At 42.5% G+C, this 21,329-nt stretch overlaps 1 protein-coding gene across 1 annotated transcript in view; it reads left to right on the forward strand.

Moving 5' to 3' along the window:
• The window catches only part of Sec24d (SEC24 homolog D, COPII coat complex component), a 101,866-nt gene that overhangs the window by 30,952 nt on the left and 49,585 nt on the right, over positions 1–21,329 (forward strand). The window contains exons 7-8 of the mRNA XM_021157473.2: positions 1,768–1,879; positions 7,829–7,956. Coding sequence (XP_021013132.1) covers positions 1,768–1,879; positions 7,829–7,956 — 240 coding nt within the window. The remainder of the gene's footprint in view (positions 1–1,767; positions 1,880–7,828; positions 7,957–21,329) is intronic.

Here is a 21,329-nt window from a genome sequence, read left to right on the forward strand (position 1 = left end):
CAGATCTCATTACCAGTGGTTGTGAGCCACCATGTGGTTGCTGGGATTTGAACTCTGGACCTTCGGAAGAGCAGTTGGGTGCTCTTACCCACTGAGCCATCTCACCAGCCCTGTTGTCCCATTTCTGATGCTGTTTTTCAAGAGTGTGCATTTGGGGTAAACCAAAAGCTATTTTTAACAGTGGCTAGAACTAATTGACATGTCTTACAGTTTCCTGTGTCTTATTTTGAGGAGATGTGGGTTTAATTAATAATGACTATTTATAACATTGTTTCTTTGGGGACAGGGCTTTGCCAGTCATAAATGGATAGTTTGAAATAAGGTTTGTGGGACTATGGTTCTACTGATTAGTGACTGTGTAGGTTCAGTGTTCTGGGCACACGACTGTGTCATGACGGTGATCACCTTAGACTTTGTTGGTTGGGATGATCATGCCAAATGCTAACATTTAATAATGGAAAAGTTACCCTTCCTTTGAGTAACCCAACTAGCCTGTGGTAAATACAGAACGTGATTACGGTGATTCGATGTCTCTGCACACTTCCTTTTTGTGGGAGCATCTTGTCTGTGTCTTGCTGTGGTAGTGATGTCTGGAACACATCCTATATCTTTGTGTTTGTCACTACTCAGATTCTGAGGATGCCAGACGGCAGACAGATACAGGTTTAAATTCAGGCTTGGTCGGTTGCCAGTATTCTTGGAACCCACGACGCCGCCTGCACCATCTGTGCTGGTTGAGACTGGAGCAGGGGAGGAACACTTCGGAGTTGGTTCAAAGTTGGCGTTTATAGGGAAGGGGAACTGTGTGTATCTTTTCGTTTTTATTCCAGCCTAGATGCTCTCTATGGCTGTCTTCTTAGGCTCATTTTTGGGCTTATCTCTGTTGTTGCTTTCTCCACCCCACCCCCCACCTCTTTTCTCTAGAAAGTGAGAATCTGGAGGCGGGGAAAGGGTGAGGAATGGAGGACGACAGTCCCTGGGGTTACTTCTTGGTACCCTACATTCATTCTGTTTAATTTTGCTTGTACTTTTTTTTTTTTTACCCTGGACAGTTATTACAAAAAGGAACAAAAATTAAAAAGAAATCTGTTCTGGTCTTCATCAGCAGCTGTTATTAGTAGAGAAGTAAATATGTTTTTATGTTGGATGGCAATAGATACTCCACAATACCTTAGATTCCCTGCATGGGTGGGGCGGGGGACCTGAAAGGCAAGCGGAGGAATTCTTACTCCTAGTAGAACTCTTAGTGGAAGGTAGGCAGCTTTAGCTCAGATACTATATATAATTTCTTCTCTGTTTAATGCTTTTTAGAATTTTTCTTTTGATTGCAAGAAGTATTTTCTTTAAAAAAAATGTTTCCAATTTCTTTTCTTTCTAAAGTATTTTTCAAATGCTCATCCATGGTTATAATAAATAAGATAAAACATCATGAAATGAGGATCTCTGAAAGGCCAGGGTCTGAGCTAAGAGTATTACAAAATAGAATTTGGAAATTTGATAAATGTTGGTCTCAAATTGTAAAAGTAATTGGAGATAAGACTGAAGACATGACAGATTGATTTCTCTGAGGAAAAATAAAAGGATTTTTAAAGGACCCTTCTCTCTTCCCCTTTCTCTCTTTCTCTCCACCCCCTTCCCTTTTCTCTTCTCTTCTTTCTCTGAAGAGGGAGGAGGAAGAGGGAACAGGAACAAGCCACTGTACCCTTCAACTGCATTCGGGAAGAGTTGTTACTGAGTTTAATTCCCTCTTAACATCTTGTTTGTCAGATTCAAGTGATCGAGAATGACAGGGCCACCAGAGGCGGACAAGTCTTTACGACCAATACCAGGGGCCAGGTGCCTCCACTGGTCACCACTGAGTGTGTGATTCAAGACCAAGGTATTTATTTTCATTCACTTCTTTTGGGGGGAAGGAGGAGAATGTTTAAAATGTTTTACTGTTTTAAAAAAATGAATGCCCTGACTCCAGTCATCAATACTATTGTAGAGAGAAGAGATCAGTTCCCCATTAGTCTCCCAAGAACCCAAAAGGTGCTGTCAATAGAGTTATGTTCCCTGCTATAGTAATCCAGAGAACTTCACGTGGTGAACAATACAATGTATCTGTTTTCACTTTAATTCAAATCGTGATTTATAGTTTAAGGTAATCAGTCCCTTACTAGGGCTGACTTTGTGTTGCACGCTGGGCATCATGAGTGGAACTGAGGGGCTAAACTCTGCCAGCCAGCTCACCGCTGTAGCATGAGGACATTGTTTTCAACAATTCGCCTAACATTTTGGTTCTTGGTGGATCTCCCTCATTTCACAACTAGAGTCCTGGCCTCTCAGTCCTTTTAAAATGTTTTTGTTTTACCCTTTCTTCCTTCCTTTCTGTGTGTGTGTATGTATATATATGTGTGTGTGTGTGCATGTGTATATATGCATGTGTGTATATGCATGTGCGTTCATGTATTTTTGCATATGTGTGTGCATGTATGTATATATGCATGTGTGTATGCATACATGTGTATATATGAATGTATGTGTGTGCATACATGTGTATACATGTATATGTGTTTGTGTATGTGCGTGTATGCCATAGGGCACATGTGTAGGTCAGAGAACAGTTGTAGGAATGTCTACTGTCCTGTGGGTCCTGGACTCTGAACTGAGGTTGTCAAGCTTGGAGGAAGATACCTTCACCCACCCTCAGCCCCACTCACTCCCCTCAGCCCCACTCACTCTTTAGGATGCTTTCTCAGCTTCCTCTGGGCACTTTATGTTAGAGGGCCCTGGACTTAGGTAGTCCTTCTTCATCTTTGTTTGGCCACAGTCATTGCTGTAGTGACTTAGCTTACTTCCATATACCATCTCTGCTCAGAGCTCCTAAAGGGACATAGCCAGGCTGGACTCAATTCCCATCTAACCATCTACTCAGACTTGATGTATGACAGACTGCCTAATACATTTTCCAAACTAGACATCTTCTAACCCAATTACGATCTCCACCCACACAGCCCTAAACACTGGTTCCTGTCCTGTCCTTTGCAGCCTTTCAGTTTTCAGGGATAGGGGTTTCACATTCTTCTCACTCCTCAGACTCACATCTGCATAGCACATGCATCATTCTTGTGAACAGCTAGGTTATTACATCAACATGTGCCCAGATTCTATCCCTTGTGCTCTATCTCTAAGGGGCTTGTCAGAGACACTACTGTTTCTCTCTGGGCCCCTCTAGCAGCCTCCTCCAGGGTTTCCCTGACTCTGGTTCTCCACACCAGAGCCAGGGACCAAGCCAGGTCATAATACTCCTCTTCCCAGCCCCAGCAGTGATGCCCCATTTTATTTGTAAAACCTCAAGGACTTAGTGAACTTCAGGAGTCTACATGATCTGATCCTGTTCCTCCTCTGAACACTGCCTTAGCCCTGTGTAAATAGTCCCTGCCCCTCCTCTGCTAGGCTTCCTGTGTAGGTTTGCCTGAGTGAGCTCCTTGTCTCCTGTGTGCCTGATCAAATGTTACCTTAATATTGAAGTTGACCCTGCAAATATTTAAAATTTCCATCCGCCTCCTACTCTTGGGTACTCCTTAATCAAAGAGGCTATTTTTCATAGTGTCTATCATGTTCCAGTGACTCAAATAATAAAGTCGTGCTTTTTGTTTCTCTTATCCATGACCCCTTCCAAAACATAAACTCTGTAGTCTACAGAAGAACCTGAGGCAGTGCCAAAAATGAAGTAGATAATCAATAAACATTGATTATATTCTCAGGTGCTAATAGGTTATATATAAGTCTAAATGTTTTAGGTCAGTACTTTGGCTGGTAGTCAAGGCCTTCCATATTAGTTCCCCAGGAGGATGAGGCAAAAAGATGTGAAGTTCAAGGCTTGTCTGACCTACAGTAAATTCAAGGCCAGCCTGGGCAATTTAGTAACAGCCTCAAAACACAACTAAGAAGGCTAGGGACGTCTATAACTCAGTAGCAGAGTGCTTACCTAGCATGGCGTCAGGCTCGCTCTAGGTGCTAACTCTAGTACCAGTTAAAAAAAAATTTAAACAGTGCCTACATAGTGCATTGTCAATAAAGATTCTTTTTATTAATCCTTTGGGCAGTTCATGTACGCATACTATTTTGATCATATATTCACCAACTTCTCAGATCCAGCCACACCTTTGCATCTTTCCCAAATTCCTGTCCCCCTTCCCCAAATGACCTAACATAATTTGTGCTGCCATTATGCGCATAGAGCATTCGCTGGAGTGTGGTAGACCTGCCAGAGCCACTGCCTTAAAGAAAACTGACTCCCCTTCACCCACACGCCATCAACTGTCAATAGCCCTTCAGTTAAGGGCAGGACCTTTGTTCCCCATGCTTGAACATTGAGATGCTTGATCGTGTGCAGGTCACGTACAGGCAGCCACCACTGCTGTGAGTCCATGAGTGCAGTGGTCTGTCATGGCCAGAAAACCACTGCGACACTTAGATCCTCACAACCAAATTGTGACTTGTACAATTTTTCTTCCCCCTCTTCTGCAGTGTCCCCTAGCCTTGGGTTGGGGGCACAGGTGTGAACAGTTGTTCTATCTGTGGCTGAGCAATCCAGTCACTTATTCTCTGCATTTGCACAGTGGTGAGTCTCTGTGTTGGCTGCCATCTGTTGCACCAAGAAACTTCTCTGATGAGGTCTAAGAGCTGCACTAATGTATGAATATAGAGATCTAAATTTAGAGGGCATTTGGCAAAATGATAGTCATAGTCTTAACCCAGGGCTTATGAGATCCCTAAACATGGGTTCTTGACCATAGTCACAGTGCCAGACATGCATTTCCTCCTGTGAATTAGGCCTTGAGTCCAAGAAGAAAGCAGTTGTCTGCCCCTATAACATTCATGCCACTATTGCAACAATGAGTCTATTGTGCCCTGCCATTTGTTACAGTAGCTCAGTGGATCCACAGTCAGGTAAGACTGTTGATAACATCCCCGCCCCTACCCCCTACGCCAAGCACCCTAAAGAGTACCTTCTGGTTCTGTGAAGCTGGCCAATAGGGAGGGAGCTTCCCACTCAGTACCATCTTGATTTCTCCATATTTGTAAGCAAAGTATATGATGTATTCATAGGAGCTTACCATCAAGTTCTGGTGGGAACCAAGGGCAATGACAATAGGCACTGGACTTTTTATTTGTCAACCTATGGCTTTGGGAGGAATGTTTTTCACGTAGGGGACTTATACAATTAAATTATTTCACATGAAAAATATGAACTTTATAAAATAGGGGTTTTTCAATATTGTTTCCCAAACATCCATAATGTTAATTTCCTTCTCCGCTCCATCCTCTTGTCTGCTTGAACTTCCCTCCCCACCATCCCCTTACTTTTTCATATCACGTGTGCTTTGCTGCCTCCTATCCCTTGAGGTTTTTCTTCTATTGCAATGATAAAGTCCATGACCAAAACCAATTTGGGAATGAACGGGTTTAGCTGGCTTACCCTTCTATATCACAATATCACAGTCCATCACTGAGGGAATTCAAAGCAGGAACTCAAGCAGAGTAGGAACCTAGATGCAGGAACTAAAGCAGAGGCTGCAGAGAACTGGTCTACTCAGAACTGGCCTTGCTCAGCCTGCTTCGTTATAACCATCCAGGATGACCTGCCCAGGGATGGCACTGCATCCAGTGAACTGGTCTCTTCCACATCAGTCGTTAGTCAAGAAAATGCCCTGCAGCCTTACCTACAGCCAGTCAGACAGAGACCAAAACATTAGCCAGGATAGTTCCTTTGCCACCAGTGGTTACATTCTAGTTCCCTGGAGTCTAACAGGTACCGCAGGTTAAGCAAGCAATGTAAAGATTTGACACTGAGATCTATATATGAGTGAGGACATATGATGTTTATCGTCATGGATCTGGGTTACTTTGGATAATAACTCAGTATATTTCCCAGTTACATCCACTTATTTACTGATTTCATAATTAGTTTTTATGACTGAATGAAATTCTATTGTATGTAGATATCATATTTTTATTATTTGTTCATCAGTTGACAACTTTTGAGCTGTTTCCATGCCCTGGCTATTGTGAATAGAGCAGCTATGAATGTTGATGAATATGTATCTCTGTAGTAAGGATAGGATAGCTGGGCCAGGGAACAGCCATACTGATTTCATAGTAGCCATGCCAATGTGTACTCCCACCAGCAGTGCCCAAGAAAGGGTTCCCCTTCCCCCACATCCTCACCAGAATTTGTGGTTGTATTTTATTTTATTTTTTGGTAAATCTTAACCATTCTGATTGAATTAAGATGAAACCTCAACGTAGTTTCAATTTGCATTTTCCTGATGGCTAAGGATGGTGAATATTTGTGAAAATATTTCTCAACCTTTTTTTTCATCTTCTGAGAAATATTTATCCAGTTCCTTGGCTCACATTTTAATTTGGTTGTTTTGTTTTCTTGGTGTCCAGTGTTTTCTTGTATATTATGGGCAGTGATCCTTTGCCAGATGTGTAGCTGGCAAGATTTTTCCCCATCTGTAGGCTGCTCTCTCTTTGGTTGGTTGACATTTTCCTTCTCTGTACAGAAGCTTCCTAATATTATGAACTCGCACTTGTTGATAATTGGTCCTATTTCCTGGCTGACTGGAGTTCTATTTGGAAAGTCCTTGCTGGAGCCTATATCCTATGTGCACTCCTTACTCTTCCTTACCTGAGCCTACATCCTGATGTGCACTCTCTGCTCTTCCTTACCTGGGCCTGTATCCTGATGTGCACTCCCTCGTCTTCCTTACCTGAGCCTAATTCCCAACATGTTCTCCCAACTCTTTGTTTTGCTAGCTCCTGAGTTTAGGGTCTAATGTTGAAATCTTTGATCCTTTGGAATTGATTTGTATTGCAGGTGATTGGGTCCTTCTACGTGTAGATATCCAGTTTTCCTAACACAATTTGTTAACAATGCTATCTTTTTTGAAGAAAAAAAAACATAATTATTCTGATGACTAAAATATTCTTCATGGATGTTATTTTAGTTCTCCTGTGTGCCTTACAATACATATATTTGGTCAGAAAATCTAATGTATATTGAAAGTGATTATGATGATTTTAAAAAGTAACATTTCTATTACAAGTAGATTTTAATATATAAATTCAGTTTACAAACTTAAGAAAAAAATGAAATAAATTGCAATTATATTTGACCAAGTCTCACTTGATTGAATGAAATGGTCTACAGATAATTGCATGCCCGTGGCAGATGTCTTAGTAGAAGTGGGAATGAAGAGGTGATTGTCGGACTGAAGAGATGGCTCAGCAGTGAAGAGCACTGCTCTTCCACAGGACCCAAGTGCAGTTCCTAGCACCCATGTTAGGCGGCTCCCAGCAGCATGTAATTCTGGCTCCTGAGGATCTAGTTGCCCTCTTCCCGCCTCCATGTGCACCAGTACAGATGCTTAACCCCCATCCCCCACCAGACAGGCACTTCCATAAATAAAACTAAAAAGAAATATTAATAAAAAGAAATGATTGTGAACCTAAAACTGTATTCTTTCTCCTCTTTATGTCTTTGTTTTATCTTCCATAAACCCTCTCATATCTATTTTTGAACTATGCTAAGGCACAGTTTATGGAAAATACTAATAGTAATAAAACATTTCTTTTCTATCGCTCTAGTAAAGTTCAGTAGTCTTGCGCATGTCCCTGGAGTGTAGATCACAGAATTTTACAATACTACACTTTTTTAGAAACAATGGAAAATGTATAGATAAGGATGAATTGTTTAGATGTACCTTTGTTTGAGTGTCTTAGACCAGATATTTCTCCTGACCAAGCTTTGTCTGTGTGACCTTGAATGACCCAGGCCACTCGAGCCCCCGCTACATCCGCTGCACCACGTATTGCTTTCCGTGCACGTCCGACATGGCCAAGCAAGCTCAGATCCCACTGGCTGCCGTCATCAAACCCTTCGCTGACATTCCGCCCAACGAGGTAAGAATGAATAAAACAGATTCGGTAGTCTACCTAACTACTCCAAAATGGCCTTGATGGACTTTTGTTATATGTTATGCCAAACTCCAGGGAAGTGGATTAAATGTATATGTAAAAATAGCTAGTCAAACAATTCGTCTGTAAATCGGAATCTTATAAGTGGTATTACGCAATGCCCTGAATACTAGTCATGATGGTCTGAGTCATATTTTGATCCACCTTAATAGTGCACACAAAACATGTTGTCCAGGAGCAGGTGGTGTAGTGACAAACCATGCAACTGTCAGGGAGGCCTTATGCCCATTTCAGGGCCCTGCCATGGAGGTGTTCTGGTGAGAGAAGTCCTTGATCTTAATACATCTGCTTTAATAGTACTGTGTCAGAATGCGCATAAACTAAATGTTAGAAACACAGCAGAGATAGAGCTATATGTGTACTTGTTTGTAGGGATATACCCAATATTTAGTTTAGTAGTAAAACAAAGTAGAAAAGTGGCTTATATGTAAAATCCGTGGTTGTAGGTTGCTGCTACTCTTGATCGAGCATTAGGTTGCTGAAGTACTCGATCATGATATCTGGGCGGACAGAATTCTGTTCCTCACGGCAACCATTCCTTTTATAAATGTCCTCAGTGATGGCTACTCAAACACTCAGGGAGGGAAGGCCCATAGCAAAGAAAGTCTCAGCTCAGTGAGGCTTTGTTGTGGCCGCTCACAGGAGTTCAGCCCCTTAGTGCAGCCATTCTATTCCAGTAGCGTGCTTGAAGTTAGAGTTCCCACTCCCCGCTCCAAGGACCCTGAGCCTCAGGTCTAGGGATCCTTAGAAGGAGGCTGATCTATTATAAGGAGCAACATCTACAGAGGGGGAAGATCCTTTACTGGAGAGAATGGATTCTCTTTCCAAGGGAGAGGAAGAGGTGAGGAGGAGAGGCGGGGGAGGAGGGTGCTCACCTGAGGGAAAGAAGAAAGATGGCTCCCGTGGCTCCCGTGCATACAGTGGCCTTCCTATGTGGCAGGATCTCTTCTCTTGAGAATGGGCTGACCTGAGGACTGGGTGGGGGGAGGGGAGGCTGGAACTGACCTTAGAACCCCGGAATCCACGCACAGCTCAGGAAGCACATTCAGCAATCGTGGTCTCTCCTGTCTCGGTCTCAGCAGTGCTATACAAGCCTTTAAAACTTCGTTAAAATTATTTTATATTCATGAGTTTTTGGTCTATGTACAAGTATTCAAGGAGATCAGAAGAGGTTGTTTTTATCCCCTGTGATAAAGTTACAGATGGTTGTGTGTTGCTATGTGTGGGGGGAATAGAACCCTGGTCCTCTGCAAGAGCAGTCAGTGCTCTTAACCACCGAGCCATCTCTCCAGCTCTATCAACTTAAGGAAGATAACATAGGCCTGTGTGTACTGACGAGGGGATCCTGCTGTGTACAACAGAGGGAGCTTCATTAAAGTCTGTTGTAGCTATTTCCAACAACTTATGGAAGGGAGGAAAGAAAAGTGTGATAGTTTCATGTCATCATTTAAATACTACTACTAGTTGTTGTCTGTCACGTGTCTATTTTATTTATTTATTTATTTATTGATTGATTGATTGATTGATTGGAAGCATCTTAAGGTGAATTGTCGATGTCCAATATGCTTCACTCATCACACATTATTAACTAATGTCCATGATCTGCTTACTGAGACAGAGTTAGTTTATGAATGTATATCCTTTTGTGGTCTGCTGATCAAACCCAAGATCTCATGTTTAAGAAGTTCATGTCTTCGCATGGGGGTCAGGGAATAGAATGTGGTGGTTTGAACACAAATGCCCTCTGTTGGATGATGCATAAGAGTGCTTGGTCCCCACTTGATGTATTATTTGGAAAGGATTAGGTAATGTGGCCTTGTTGGAGGAGATACAGCCTTTGGAGTAGATGTGTCACTGGGAGTGGCCTTTAAGGTTTCACAAGCTTATGCCAGGCCCAGTCTCTCTCTCTCTTGCCTGCTGCCTGAAGATCAAGATGTCAGCTCTCAGCTGTGGTTACAGAGACATGCATGTCTATTCCCCACTATGATGATAATATAACCAACCCTCTGAAATTGTAAGTGAGCCCCCAGTTAAACGATTTCCTTTAAAACAAAAACATGACTTAGGGCCAGCGTTGATTACATTTCAGCAAATCCGTATACCTGTGTAACCTCAGTGCCTACCAAATTTAAGCTATCATGGTTCATCTAGAGAAGCCCCTCACGCCGCTCAGCCATTCCCACCCTTCACACCACCTCCCTTCTTAGGTATCCACTGTTCTGACGTTTTCTATGACAGACTTGAATTTCTCATCTAGTGCCTTCTATGGCTAAGGTTACAGAGGATAGAAATGCTGTGAAAGTGTTTTCTCTCGCACGGCACAGTGAGGTTCACGGATCAGCAGCCTTTCTTTTTGTTTCTGAGAAGTGTTTTGTTGTACAGATATGGCAGTCTGCTTACGTAGGATTTTATTGGTAGACATCTGGGCTTTTTCTACCTCATTAATAAAAGTGCTGTGAATATGTTGTACAACTCTCTCCGTGAACATACGCTCATTTTTCTTAAGCTAACATCCACGAATACACCTCAGCCTCCTGAGGTGATACTCAGTGGATTTATAAGAAGCTCACTGACCCATCAGTTTGCTCACCTTGCATTAACATGCCAGGGGCTGCCCTAGGGTTAGTGATGTCTTTGCTTTAATGCTAGCAATCAGGATGAGTATGTGGTAGACTCTATAACATAGTCTTTATTTCAAGGTCTTTGATTTGAGCAAAATTTAATTTAATTTTAAAATTGTACACTGACTATTATGCCACTCGTATACACATCATTAATAATTATTAATATTTGTTATATTGTGATTTTAAGGGAATGATCACATCCTAGGTATATGTAATTTCCACTTTCCTGAAACCCATTAATTGCTTCTCCTCTTTTCTCTAGGGACAAACATAGGTACACTTGATGTTTGTCCTCACCTTATGACAATATGTAGCATTATTCTTCACATAGCTGAGAGGATGACATTTGAATTATAAAGTGCGAATGAATGGTCACAGGGAAGGATCCTCTTTGCTTCCCTTGCTGCCGTCCCACCACTGCTTTTCAGACAGCTCTTACCTGGTTTTTTTGAGATTCCTTTTACACATACAATATACATACTTCTAAAATATACATATAAGTATGTGAATTCACCCCTTGACTAAGTCAGTATGTAAATTACTATATTTGTGCTGGCACAGCTGTGCCCTGCTCTCAGCATTTCAGTTTTTTTTCATTAGTGTGTTGTGCCCTGGTCCCATGCTGCTGTTTGCAGAGCTGCCTCACCCTTCACAGCAGGGAGGCACACATGTAGGAAGAGAAACAGTTACCACCATTAAGGCTTAGGAAGAGAAGCATCCTAGCTGCTGTGTGTGCCAGTTTGAGACTCGGGCTGATTCTAAAACCGCTGAACTCTTACAGCACGAGTCCTTCTGTTGAGCAGCTGTGGTCTCATAAATGTGCCTGGGAGAAGTGGGTTCTCTCCTCCTTGGGGTGGGGTGATGAAGATGGACTTTTCCTGCCTTGCCTTTGATATCTGTAACTTTCATAATCAAGAGAAGATGAGTTTCTATCTTAAAAGCTACCCTAAGAATATGCAAAATAAGAAGTTCTGTCGTGTTTCGTGGACATGGGATTTCGGCCCCTGACAGTGTCCTTGTTGGGTATCCTGTGCCCACTGCAGTGAATTTGCCTGATTTTTAACAAGGCATGAGTAAAACTACTTAGTCTCCTCCTGAGATAGCTAATGTGGATCAAACTGATTTAAGTCTGAATATGTGCTTTTTGTGTTTTAAGTCAATAGTTTTAACCGAACACCATCCACCCTCAAGGCTTTTGTGCCAACTTGAGCTCCAGGAAAGTCTGCGAGCTCCAGAAGCCAACGGGAGGTGAAGTTGCGCTGATTGCTGACTTTTAGAATCTGACCTGGGGAGAAGCTGCACTTGAGAATGAAAATATATTCTTTCAGTATTTGTAGGCAGTGGACACTGAGCCGCTAGCTGAATGTGTCCCACAGTGCTGCCCTCTCCATGCAGGCTCGTTCCACCAGGAGCTCCGCCCTTTTCCTCAGAGCATCAGAAGATCACTTTGAGTGGACAGATGGGAGGGATACACTACCCCTGTATGGCAGTGTCTCTTTGATGAAGAATTGCATACAAAAAAAAAGTTCATTTTTCCTGATTGAAATAGAAGTAGGAGAATGGGGGTGTGAACGGATGCTCAAGCCCCAGGGGGTAGTTCTCACAGGGCAAACTTTGAGAGAATGTCCACTCCATGGGCTGGACCTAAATGTGGAGAGACACTGACAGTGGAGAGACACTGTTGAAAAACTGTGCCAGCCAGCCTGAGTGATTATCCCCATTTCAGAGATGATGAAACTAAGTCAGAGTTAGGTGTGTTGCAAAGGTCAGCAACTAAGGTGCCAGAGTTCTTTAAAGACATAATTCTCACTTTCATTCTCTCATATTCCCTCTCTCCCTCCCTTCCCCCTTCTCCCTCCTCCCTCCCTCCCTTTCTCTCCATCCCTCCATTAAACCCATATCCACATACTCCGATGCTTCTCATGGAAACCCAAGATTTAACATGCTCAAAAGTGAATTTCCACTCTCTGTGCCTGTTCACTCTGCTGGGTACCAATCAGCATCACTGTCATTTATCTATTGGCTCAGGTGAGAAACAAAAACTCAGTAAATATAGTTGGTAGTAAAAAATGAGGGCCAAAGCTGGTTTTGTGTTTTATTATTTGTTTTTTTGAGATAGGATTTCACTATGTAGACTAGGTTGGCCTCGAACTTACAGAGATCCACCTGTCTTCCGAGTGCTAGGATTACATGTGTGAGCCACCATGCCCAACCCTCAAGACAATAAGTTTTAAAATACCTTTCTTGGGACTATAGATTTAGCTCAGTGGCTAAGATCACTGGCTGGTTTTCCAGGGGGCCCGGGTTTGATTCCCAATACCAAGATGGTGACTCAGAACCATCTATAACTTTAGTTTCAGTGTATCTGACGTCCTCTTCTGGCCTCTGTGGGCTCCAGGTATGCACCTAGTTCACAGGCATACATTCAGGCAAAAACATCCATATACATAAAATAAAGATAAATAAAAAAGACTAAAGTAAAACACCTTTCCTAAGCAAATGGATTGTATGAATATATTTTCCATATGGCTATCATTCAGAATTAGTTCCCCCTGTAATAGGTGACTTGTTGCTTTTGGATTTCCTAAATGGTTAGATATTATTTGGTGTGGGCTAACATGACCATCATCACCACACTGTGTAGAGTCTTTTTGAGTAATCTGGTTTGGCATCTCTCAAAAGAGTTTATGTAGCCTGGCTTTTTAATCGTCGGTTCTGTTGTTTGACAAAACCTTTAAAAGTATGCATTGTGTTAGCAACGGCCCGTAAAGCTAACCCTTGCCAGGCGGCTATTATCAGAGACTGTTCCTGCCAGCATTTACTTTGGAGATGGCTGCTGCTTCCAAACACAGGGCTGGTTCATCACTGCCTAACATGCCACACTGCATACCATAAAACCTTAAGTTTTAGACTGTGTTTTAAGAAGAGCTCATTTCTATGTTCAATATTGTTAACCCTGAAGTGTGTGTGTGTGTTTTTTTCATCAAGTTACTGGTTATGTTTACAATTTTGTTAAATCTTTTTACTTTTGATGCAGTAGTTTAAAAACTGAGGTGGAAATCCTCTTGGTGTCAAGTGTGAAGAGACTGAAGGTCATGAATAATTCCATTTGGATGTTTTTCTATGAAACGTGAGATCTTTACATTTTGTGCATCCCTCTAGGTAGATGGAATGAGTAATATGCATTATAATTCAGACGGCAGAGGCTGCTATTCCATCTGTGGCTATTTGTGTGTACGTTTTAATCATCAGTGGATATAACAATCAGGTCAGTGATGAGCTTCAGTCCACACTTTGCTGATATTATCTTTGTTACGTTACGCTAGGAACTGAAGTAGACTTTAGAGCGAGGGAGAAAATTCCAGCAACTCTTGACCAGGGCAAGAGAAATTTGCAAACACACAGCTGCTTTTTTTTTCTTCCATTGCGAAAAGGGGGTTCTATAAATCTACTCTTGTTTGTAGAGTTCACATTTAGGGAGCATTTTATCTGGGATGTGATTTAATACGGAAGCTCGTCTGCTGTTTATCACTCTTTTAGTCCTTTTTCCAAGTGAGTTCATATTCTTTTTTTTAAAGATTTGTTTATTAATTTATGTATGAGTATACTGTAGCTGTCTTCAGACACACCAGAAGAGGGCATCAGATTCCATTACAGATGGTTGTGAGCCACCATGTGGTTGTTGGGAATTGAACTCGGGACCTCTGGAAAAGCAGCCAGTGCTCTTAACCGCTGAGCCATCTCTCCAGTTCCCGAGTTCATATTCTTATGACTCATTGTATAAGAAGATGATCGCCTTGAAAAGAAATTGGAATTGTGTCCAAGAGCTGGTGAATGTGTTAACAGACAAAGGAAATGAGCCAGGCACCAATGTATTCCACAGGGAAGGTCTTTACATTCATGTGGAGGCGACCGATCATCATGGTCATGCACTGACTTCCCAGCCAGACCTGCATGCCTAAGATGACAGATTTTGGCAGGGCAGATACTCTGTTTAATACACCAGAGGAAAAATGTTCTGTCTCCCTAGAGCATAGTTTATGTCAGGATGACCGTGCAATCCATCCTCCTTTCGGGAAAATTACAGTTTGTAAAGTACATGTCACCCTCTTCCTCCCCTTTCTTGTCTCTCTCTGTTCTTTTATGATGAGGCTCTACGGGTTTAGGCTGTTTAACATCAGTACTGTCCCAGGGCCAGGGATGGATGCTGCTGGAACTCTGGCTGGAAACAGTTCTTCAGGCTCCACTGGGCTGGAAGGAGCTAGCTGAGGGAGGTTTTATTTGGTTAAGTATGAAGAAGGGCATTCCTTTTTCTTACTAAGGGCAATGGGCCCTTTGGTTCCTCTGAGCTTATGAATGAACTCGTGTGTGAAGCCAGATTTTCATATTCTCTGAAGACCAAGGTAATCCAGAATTCATCAGTGAATAAGGAGGGTCTCCTTGGGGTTGTATAGACAAAGTTCAACTCAATAGCAGAATTGTGGTTAGTTCCTAGGTCTTTAGGCGTCTAAAGTTGGATTTTCAGCATAGCTACTCATAATTGGGTCTGTTGCTAGTGAAGTATAAGTTCGTGCCACATATTGGCCATTTTGTTTCATACTTGCAAATGACTACAGTCTGCTTATAACTTTACCTTCCTACAAATTCTGTGGACAGCAAAGACATCATTTTGGAATCTACTTATTAAAATGTATTTGCGAGAACTGGCTTAGCTCATTCTCTTATTAGTGAGAAATGCTAACTGGAAAGGACAGACAATAAGACAATTATGAAGACTCTTAAGACGTCTAAGGAAGTGTTCAAAATTGACTCTATTCCTCAAACCAAGTGCAGAAAACTCCGCAAGGAGCCCAGAGATGATTGCAGGAATGGAGATTCCTGGGTCGGGGCAGTTACAGGCTGCAGGACTAGAAAGCAGTTGCTGCCTATCACTTATCCAGTCTCTGCTGGGTATCCGGCCTGTACTGCCTTATGTTTATATAATTCATATGTTATTAGAAATTCATGTGGGTAAACGTGCAGCTACTTTTACACATAGATATCTATGTTCTATCAGTAAACGACGACAAAAAATTGTGGTCTCTCTAGTTCCTTTTAGAATTTAAAGGAGACTTACACTGAAATTACTTTTGAACAGATGTTTCAAAATCCCGAATTGACCTTAAAGGCATGTGTTACGATATGAAAGTCCAAGCTTTACTGCAGTAGTTTGCATATGTTGACCACAGGGAAAACGTGGAAAGGTAAAGGGCCCGCACCAAGAGAGAAGACTAAGAGCAATGGATAAAGCATCTAGGGGCCTTTAATGTATAAAGTTACTTTGAAACTGAATCTTAATCTCCCTGCGTTTTGGATCAGTCTTGTGACTCTGCTGGGGACTGGTCCGGCAGCTGAAGAATGCAGTCCCCCCCCCCTTCCCCCCCCTTACAGAGCTGCGCTGTCATGCTATAGCAAACTGTGGTGAATCCACATTTGTCAGGGCAAAGCTTGTCTGAATTCTGTTTAAGTTAATGGTTTAGAAGCAAAACGTACTGAGCCAGTTTTCTCAGTCGCAAAGCTATTCTCCAGAATTTTTCATTTTTTTGTTAGATGAAGAATGATCTTAGGAGAAATAAGCGTTAAAGAAAAACCTCCTACCATGCTTTAATGTGCAGAGAAATAAGTTTGTGGTTTACAGCCTGGCGGCTGGGGGCGCTGTGTTCCAGAGGCTAGACTAGAGATGAGCTTCTCTGTTAGGAGCGGATACAAGCCACCTGAAGGGGAGCTCCCTAAGGCAGGCTTGCTTTCCTCCTCCTCCTCCTCCTCCTCCTCCTCCTCCTCCTTTTCCTCCTCCTTTTTCCTCTTCCTTCTCCTCTTCTTCCTTTTCCTCTTCCTTCTTTCCTCCTCCCTTTTCCTCTTCCTCCTCCTCTTCCTCCTCTTCCTCCTTCTCTTCTTTCTCTTCCTCCTCCTCCTCTTCTTCCTCTTCTTCTTTCTCCTCTTTTTCCTCCTCTTCCTCTTTATTTCTCCTCTTTCTCATCTTTCTCCTCTTCCTCTGCCTTTTCTTCCTCTTTCTCCTCCTCCTCTTCCTCTTCATCTTCTTCCTCTTTCTCCTTTTCTTCTTCCTCTTCTTCCTCTTCTTTCTCCTCCTCATTTTCCTCCTCTTCCTCTTTTCTTTCTCCTCTTCCTCTTCCTCCTCTTCATCTTCTTCCTCTTCTCTTCATGGACATGTGTTGTGGATTTTTAAATTTTTTTTTATCTTTTTAAAAAAATGACTTGATATTTTTTATTGATTATTTAGAAATTTCACATAACACAACCTGATTCCATTCACATCCTAGTCCTCCCAGCTCTACCCCCTCACCAATATGACCTCCTTCAAAACAAAAGAGGAAAAAAAAGAAAAAAAACAATTACAAATCCAGTTTCCTGTTGCCCATATATTTACTGGAGCATGGTGAAACTTACAGTCCCTTAAAGATAACCGCGTCCTTCCCTAAACAGCAACAACTATGACCCACTTGCTTAGAGAGAGACTGGGGGGTATGTATTGATCAGAGGTCTATTTGGGAATAGAGAGTTGTTTCTCTCTCTCTCTCTCTCTCTCTCTCTCTCTCTCTCTCTCTCTCTCTCTGTGTGTGTGTGTGTGTGTGTGTGTGTTACAGGGATGGAACAAAGGGCTTCAGGCTTGGTCGTAGGCACCCTTACCTGCTGAGCCATCTTGCCTGCTGCCAAGCGATTCATCTTCCAGATCTCAGCTTGGTTAGCTCCTCAGGAGAGCTTTCCACCCCCGCTGCCCCCTTCTCTGCAGCCCTCCTCACACACTGAGTTTGAGTTTGTATATGTGATGAATGTTCTTCTGCGTGCCTTTGTAAGAGTAGAGACCATTCTGGGGTTTTCTCCTTATTACAGTCTCAGGGCCTAAAAGACCATTTTAATACTAGATACTATTTAAACATTATCATTTCATGGTATCTCCTTCATGGGGAGATACTCTAAAGTTCAAAGTCAAATAACCTGCTAAGGTTCTCACTGTTATGTGCTCAAGCAATTGCTGTGTATCTCTTTTTGTGATGTGAGGGCTGCATCTGAGAAGTAACGTTTCTCGTGTGGGTGTTTTCATGGAAAACAACTATGTGGGGATGCGTTACACATCCTCTGCCTTTAGTCCCCTACCAGGAAAGAGCACTGTGATGTCTAGGGTGGCTGTGGCTTAGGGCATTTCTTTTCAGTAAGAATGTTTTAGGCTTTGCTTTTATCCCAATGCCACAGCATTTGTTTCTGCCATTGTATCTCATTCCATGAAGGTACACAATGTTCATACATGTGCGCATGTGTGCATGTGTGCAGGTGGGGGATGTTATGAGAGATACACATGAAGTAGTAGCTAAAGTTCTCATGGTTTGGGAAAATAAGACCACCAATCACTTTTGTTTTCAAAGCAATAAAGACTCTTGACTATAAACAGGATATCAGTACCATGGTTAAAACTTCCACAGTTCATCAAATCAAATATCTAATCTAGTCAGTGTCCAAAGTTAAGCAGCTCTCTTACACATGTGTTTTAGGCATATTTATTTTAGTAGTGACTTAGGTTCATAACAAAGTAGAGATGAAAATCTAGAAGCCTCCCATGGCTTCCTGTTCCCGTACACGCGTAACCTCTCCCCATACTAAACCAGATGTATCTGCCGCTCGTGTGTTAGCGTGGATGAGCCAGGAGTCATGGCTTCCGTCAGCTGAAGTCTGTGGTTTCTGGTGGGGCACAGACTCTGCTTATGCTTTCAAGGTGTGTGTGTGTGTGTGTGTCTTTAGTGTCATCTGTATCCTTACTGCCCTCAAACACTGCCTAATTAATTGACTTGCTTATCCCTCCCCACCCACTGGTTGGTTTTCCCTTGCAGTTTCCTCTGGCCAGGATGTTCCTTACTGGAACTGCCAGCATTTAGCCTCTTCAGCGTGACTAGTTTTGTTTGGGATCCAATGCAGCAATTTCCTAAAGATGACATTTCCCGAGTGGCCGTGATGCAGGAGTAAACCAACCACTCGTTTATTTGAGCATGGAACTTTCTCATGGTACCATTGACTTTCTCTTAAAAAACAAAGTCTTCAAATGACAATATACAGAGGAGCTATCAGTATACGCGTGGTGTAGACAGATTCCATAGGGCCCATTGACTCCCAAGATCACTGTCCGTAACCCTTAACTGGGCTGTGGACATAAAATGAAACTTATTACAGTCTCTGTGCTGAGATGAGACTTACAATTCTTCTTGGTTTACAGCATTTAATATTTCTGTGTCCTTTATAGTTAGAAAAGGTTTTCTAAGCTCTTTATCTAAAGAATTAAAATACATGATGTCATTCTTTCTTACAGGAAGGTAGGGAAAATGTATGTTACCTTATACTTATTGACTATTATTATGTTTTTATAGAAATTAAAAGCTATCTTCCTTATTATAGATCATTACAGTTTTCTCTAGGTGCTTTCAAATTGGTCACATATCTTTTTATATACTTTTTTTTTCCCTACACTTAAGGATCTTCTTTTCAGTTCTATCCTCGGGCTGGCTCTTGGCTAGATGCCCACATCAAATCATGAAGGGAACTTGGCCTGACTCAATTCTGACAAATGCAGAGGCAGCCCGGCCTTAGGTCAATTGTTTGGACTTCTGTTTGAGGATGAGAAACTTAATAGAAACTGCGCATCCTACTAGGGAAGAAACGCACTTGATCCCAGGGGCTTTCAGTGTCTCTAGAACATTGTGTGTTGTCTTTTCAATTAAGCGTGCCTTTTCAAGTGGCCTGCATTTGAACTCTTAAGATAACAGTTCTCCTTTAGAGATAAAAGCACTACTATACTTGGTCAAGGTTTCTGAGAGGTGGAAGGGAATGATATTGAACAACAGCGTTCCTTCCTGTGTACTGCATTCATTGTGCAGAGTTTACCCAGAAGCTTCGAACACCGGTTCCAGCAAGAGCAACAATGTGGATCTTCACAAATGCATCACTTAGCTGGCAGGCTAACCTAGTCCAAGCAGACCACTTGTTGTCTGAGGGATATAATCTTTTATAGTCCAGTCCTGTGCCAGTGCTGCCCTTCAGGAAACTTGATTCTGCTTCCAATTGTGCTCACATTTAAGATTATTTATTTTAGTTATATGCATATGTGTATGTTCATGTATGAATTTGTGTACATGGATGCACTGCCTGCAAAATCCAGAATAATTAGATCTCTGGAGCTGGGGTTCCAGGTGATGGTGTGTAAGCTGTTGATGGAGGTACTGGTCCTCTGTAAGAAGTGTGCAGCACATTCTTAAGCACTGAGCCATCTCTCTATCTCTCTCTCCTTTTTAAATTCACTTTACATCCTGATTGCTGCCCCCACTCCTGGTCACCCCCTTCTCCAACCCCTCGCCTCTCCCCTTCTCAGAGAGTAAAAGCTCCCTCTGGGTATCCCCCACCCTGGCACTTCAAGTTTCTGAGAGGCTAGGCACTTCTTCTCCCACTGTGGCCAGACTAGAAGAACATATCCCAAAGCCAGGCAACAGCTTTTGGGATTGACCCTGCTCCAGTTGTTCAGGACCCATATGAAGACCAAGTTGCATATCTGCTACATATGTGCAGGGGCCCTTGTATGCTCCAGCCTTTGTATACTCTTTGGCTGGTGGTTCAGTCTCTGAGAGCCCCAAGGGTCCAACTTAGTTGACTCTGTTGTTGGTCTTCCTGTAGAGATCCTATCTCCTTTGGGGCCCTCAATCCTTTCCCCAGTGCTTCTATAAGTAAAAGTCCCCACGCTGCATCCACTATTTGGCTGTGGGTCTCTGCATCCAATTGAGTCAGCTGCTGGGTGGAGCCTCTCAGAGGACAGACTTGCTAGATTCTTGCCTGCAAGCAGAATCATTAATTGTGTCAGAGGGCTTGCCCATGGGATGGGTCTCTACCCGGGGTTGGTTATTGTTTGGCCATTCCCTTAGCTTCTGCTCCATGCCTGTCCCTGCATTTCTTGTAGACAGGAGAGATTTGGGGTAGAAAGTTTTGTGGATGGGTTAGTGTCCCTATCACTCCACTGAAGTAGATTCGTATTTATCATCCTGCACAAAGCTCAAGTCCAAGTGGATCAAAGACCTCAACATAAAACCAGATATACTAGATCGAGTAGAACAAAAAGTGGGGAATAGCTTTGAACGCCTTGGCACAGGAGACAACTTCCTGAACAGAACACCAATGACTCAGGCTCTAAGATCAACAATTGATAAGTGGGACCTCATGAAACTGAAAATCTTCTGTAAGACAAAGGACACTGTCAATGGGACAAAACAGCAGCCTACAGGTTGGGAAAGAACCTTCACCAACCCCACATCTGACAGAGGGATACTATCCAAAATTTATAAAGAACTCAAGAAGTTAGACACCAGCAGCCCAAATCACCTAATTAAAAACTGGGACACAGAACTAAACAGAGAACTCTCAACAGCAGGGTCTCAAACGGCAGAGAAGCACTTAAAGAAATGTCCAGAGTCCTTATTCATCAGGGAAATGCAAATCAAAACAACCCTGAGATTCCACCTCACACCAGTCAGAATGACTAAGATCAAAAATTCAGGTGACAGCAGATGCTGATAAGGATGTGGAGAAAGAGGAACACTCCTCCATTGCTGGTGGGAGTGCAAACTTGTACAACCACTTTGGAAATCA

This window comes from Mus caroli, chromosome 3 (genome assembly GCF_900094665.2).
Source record: "Mus caroli chromosome 3, CAROLI_EIJ_v1.1, whole genome shotgun sequence".
Lineage (NCBI taxonomy): Eukaryota > Metazoa > Chordata > Mammalia > Rodentia > Muridae > Mus > Mus caroli.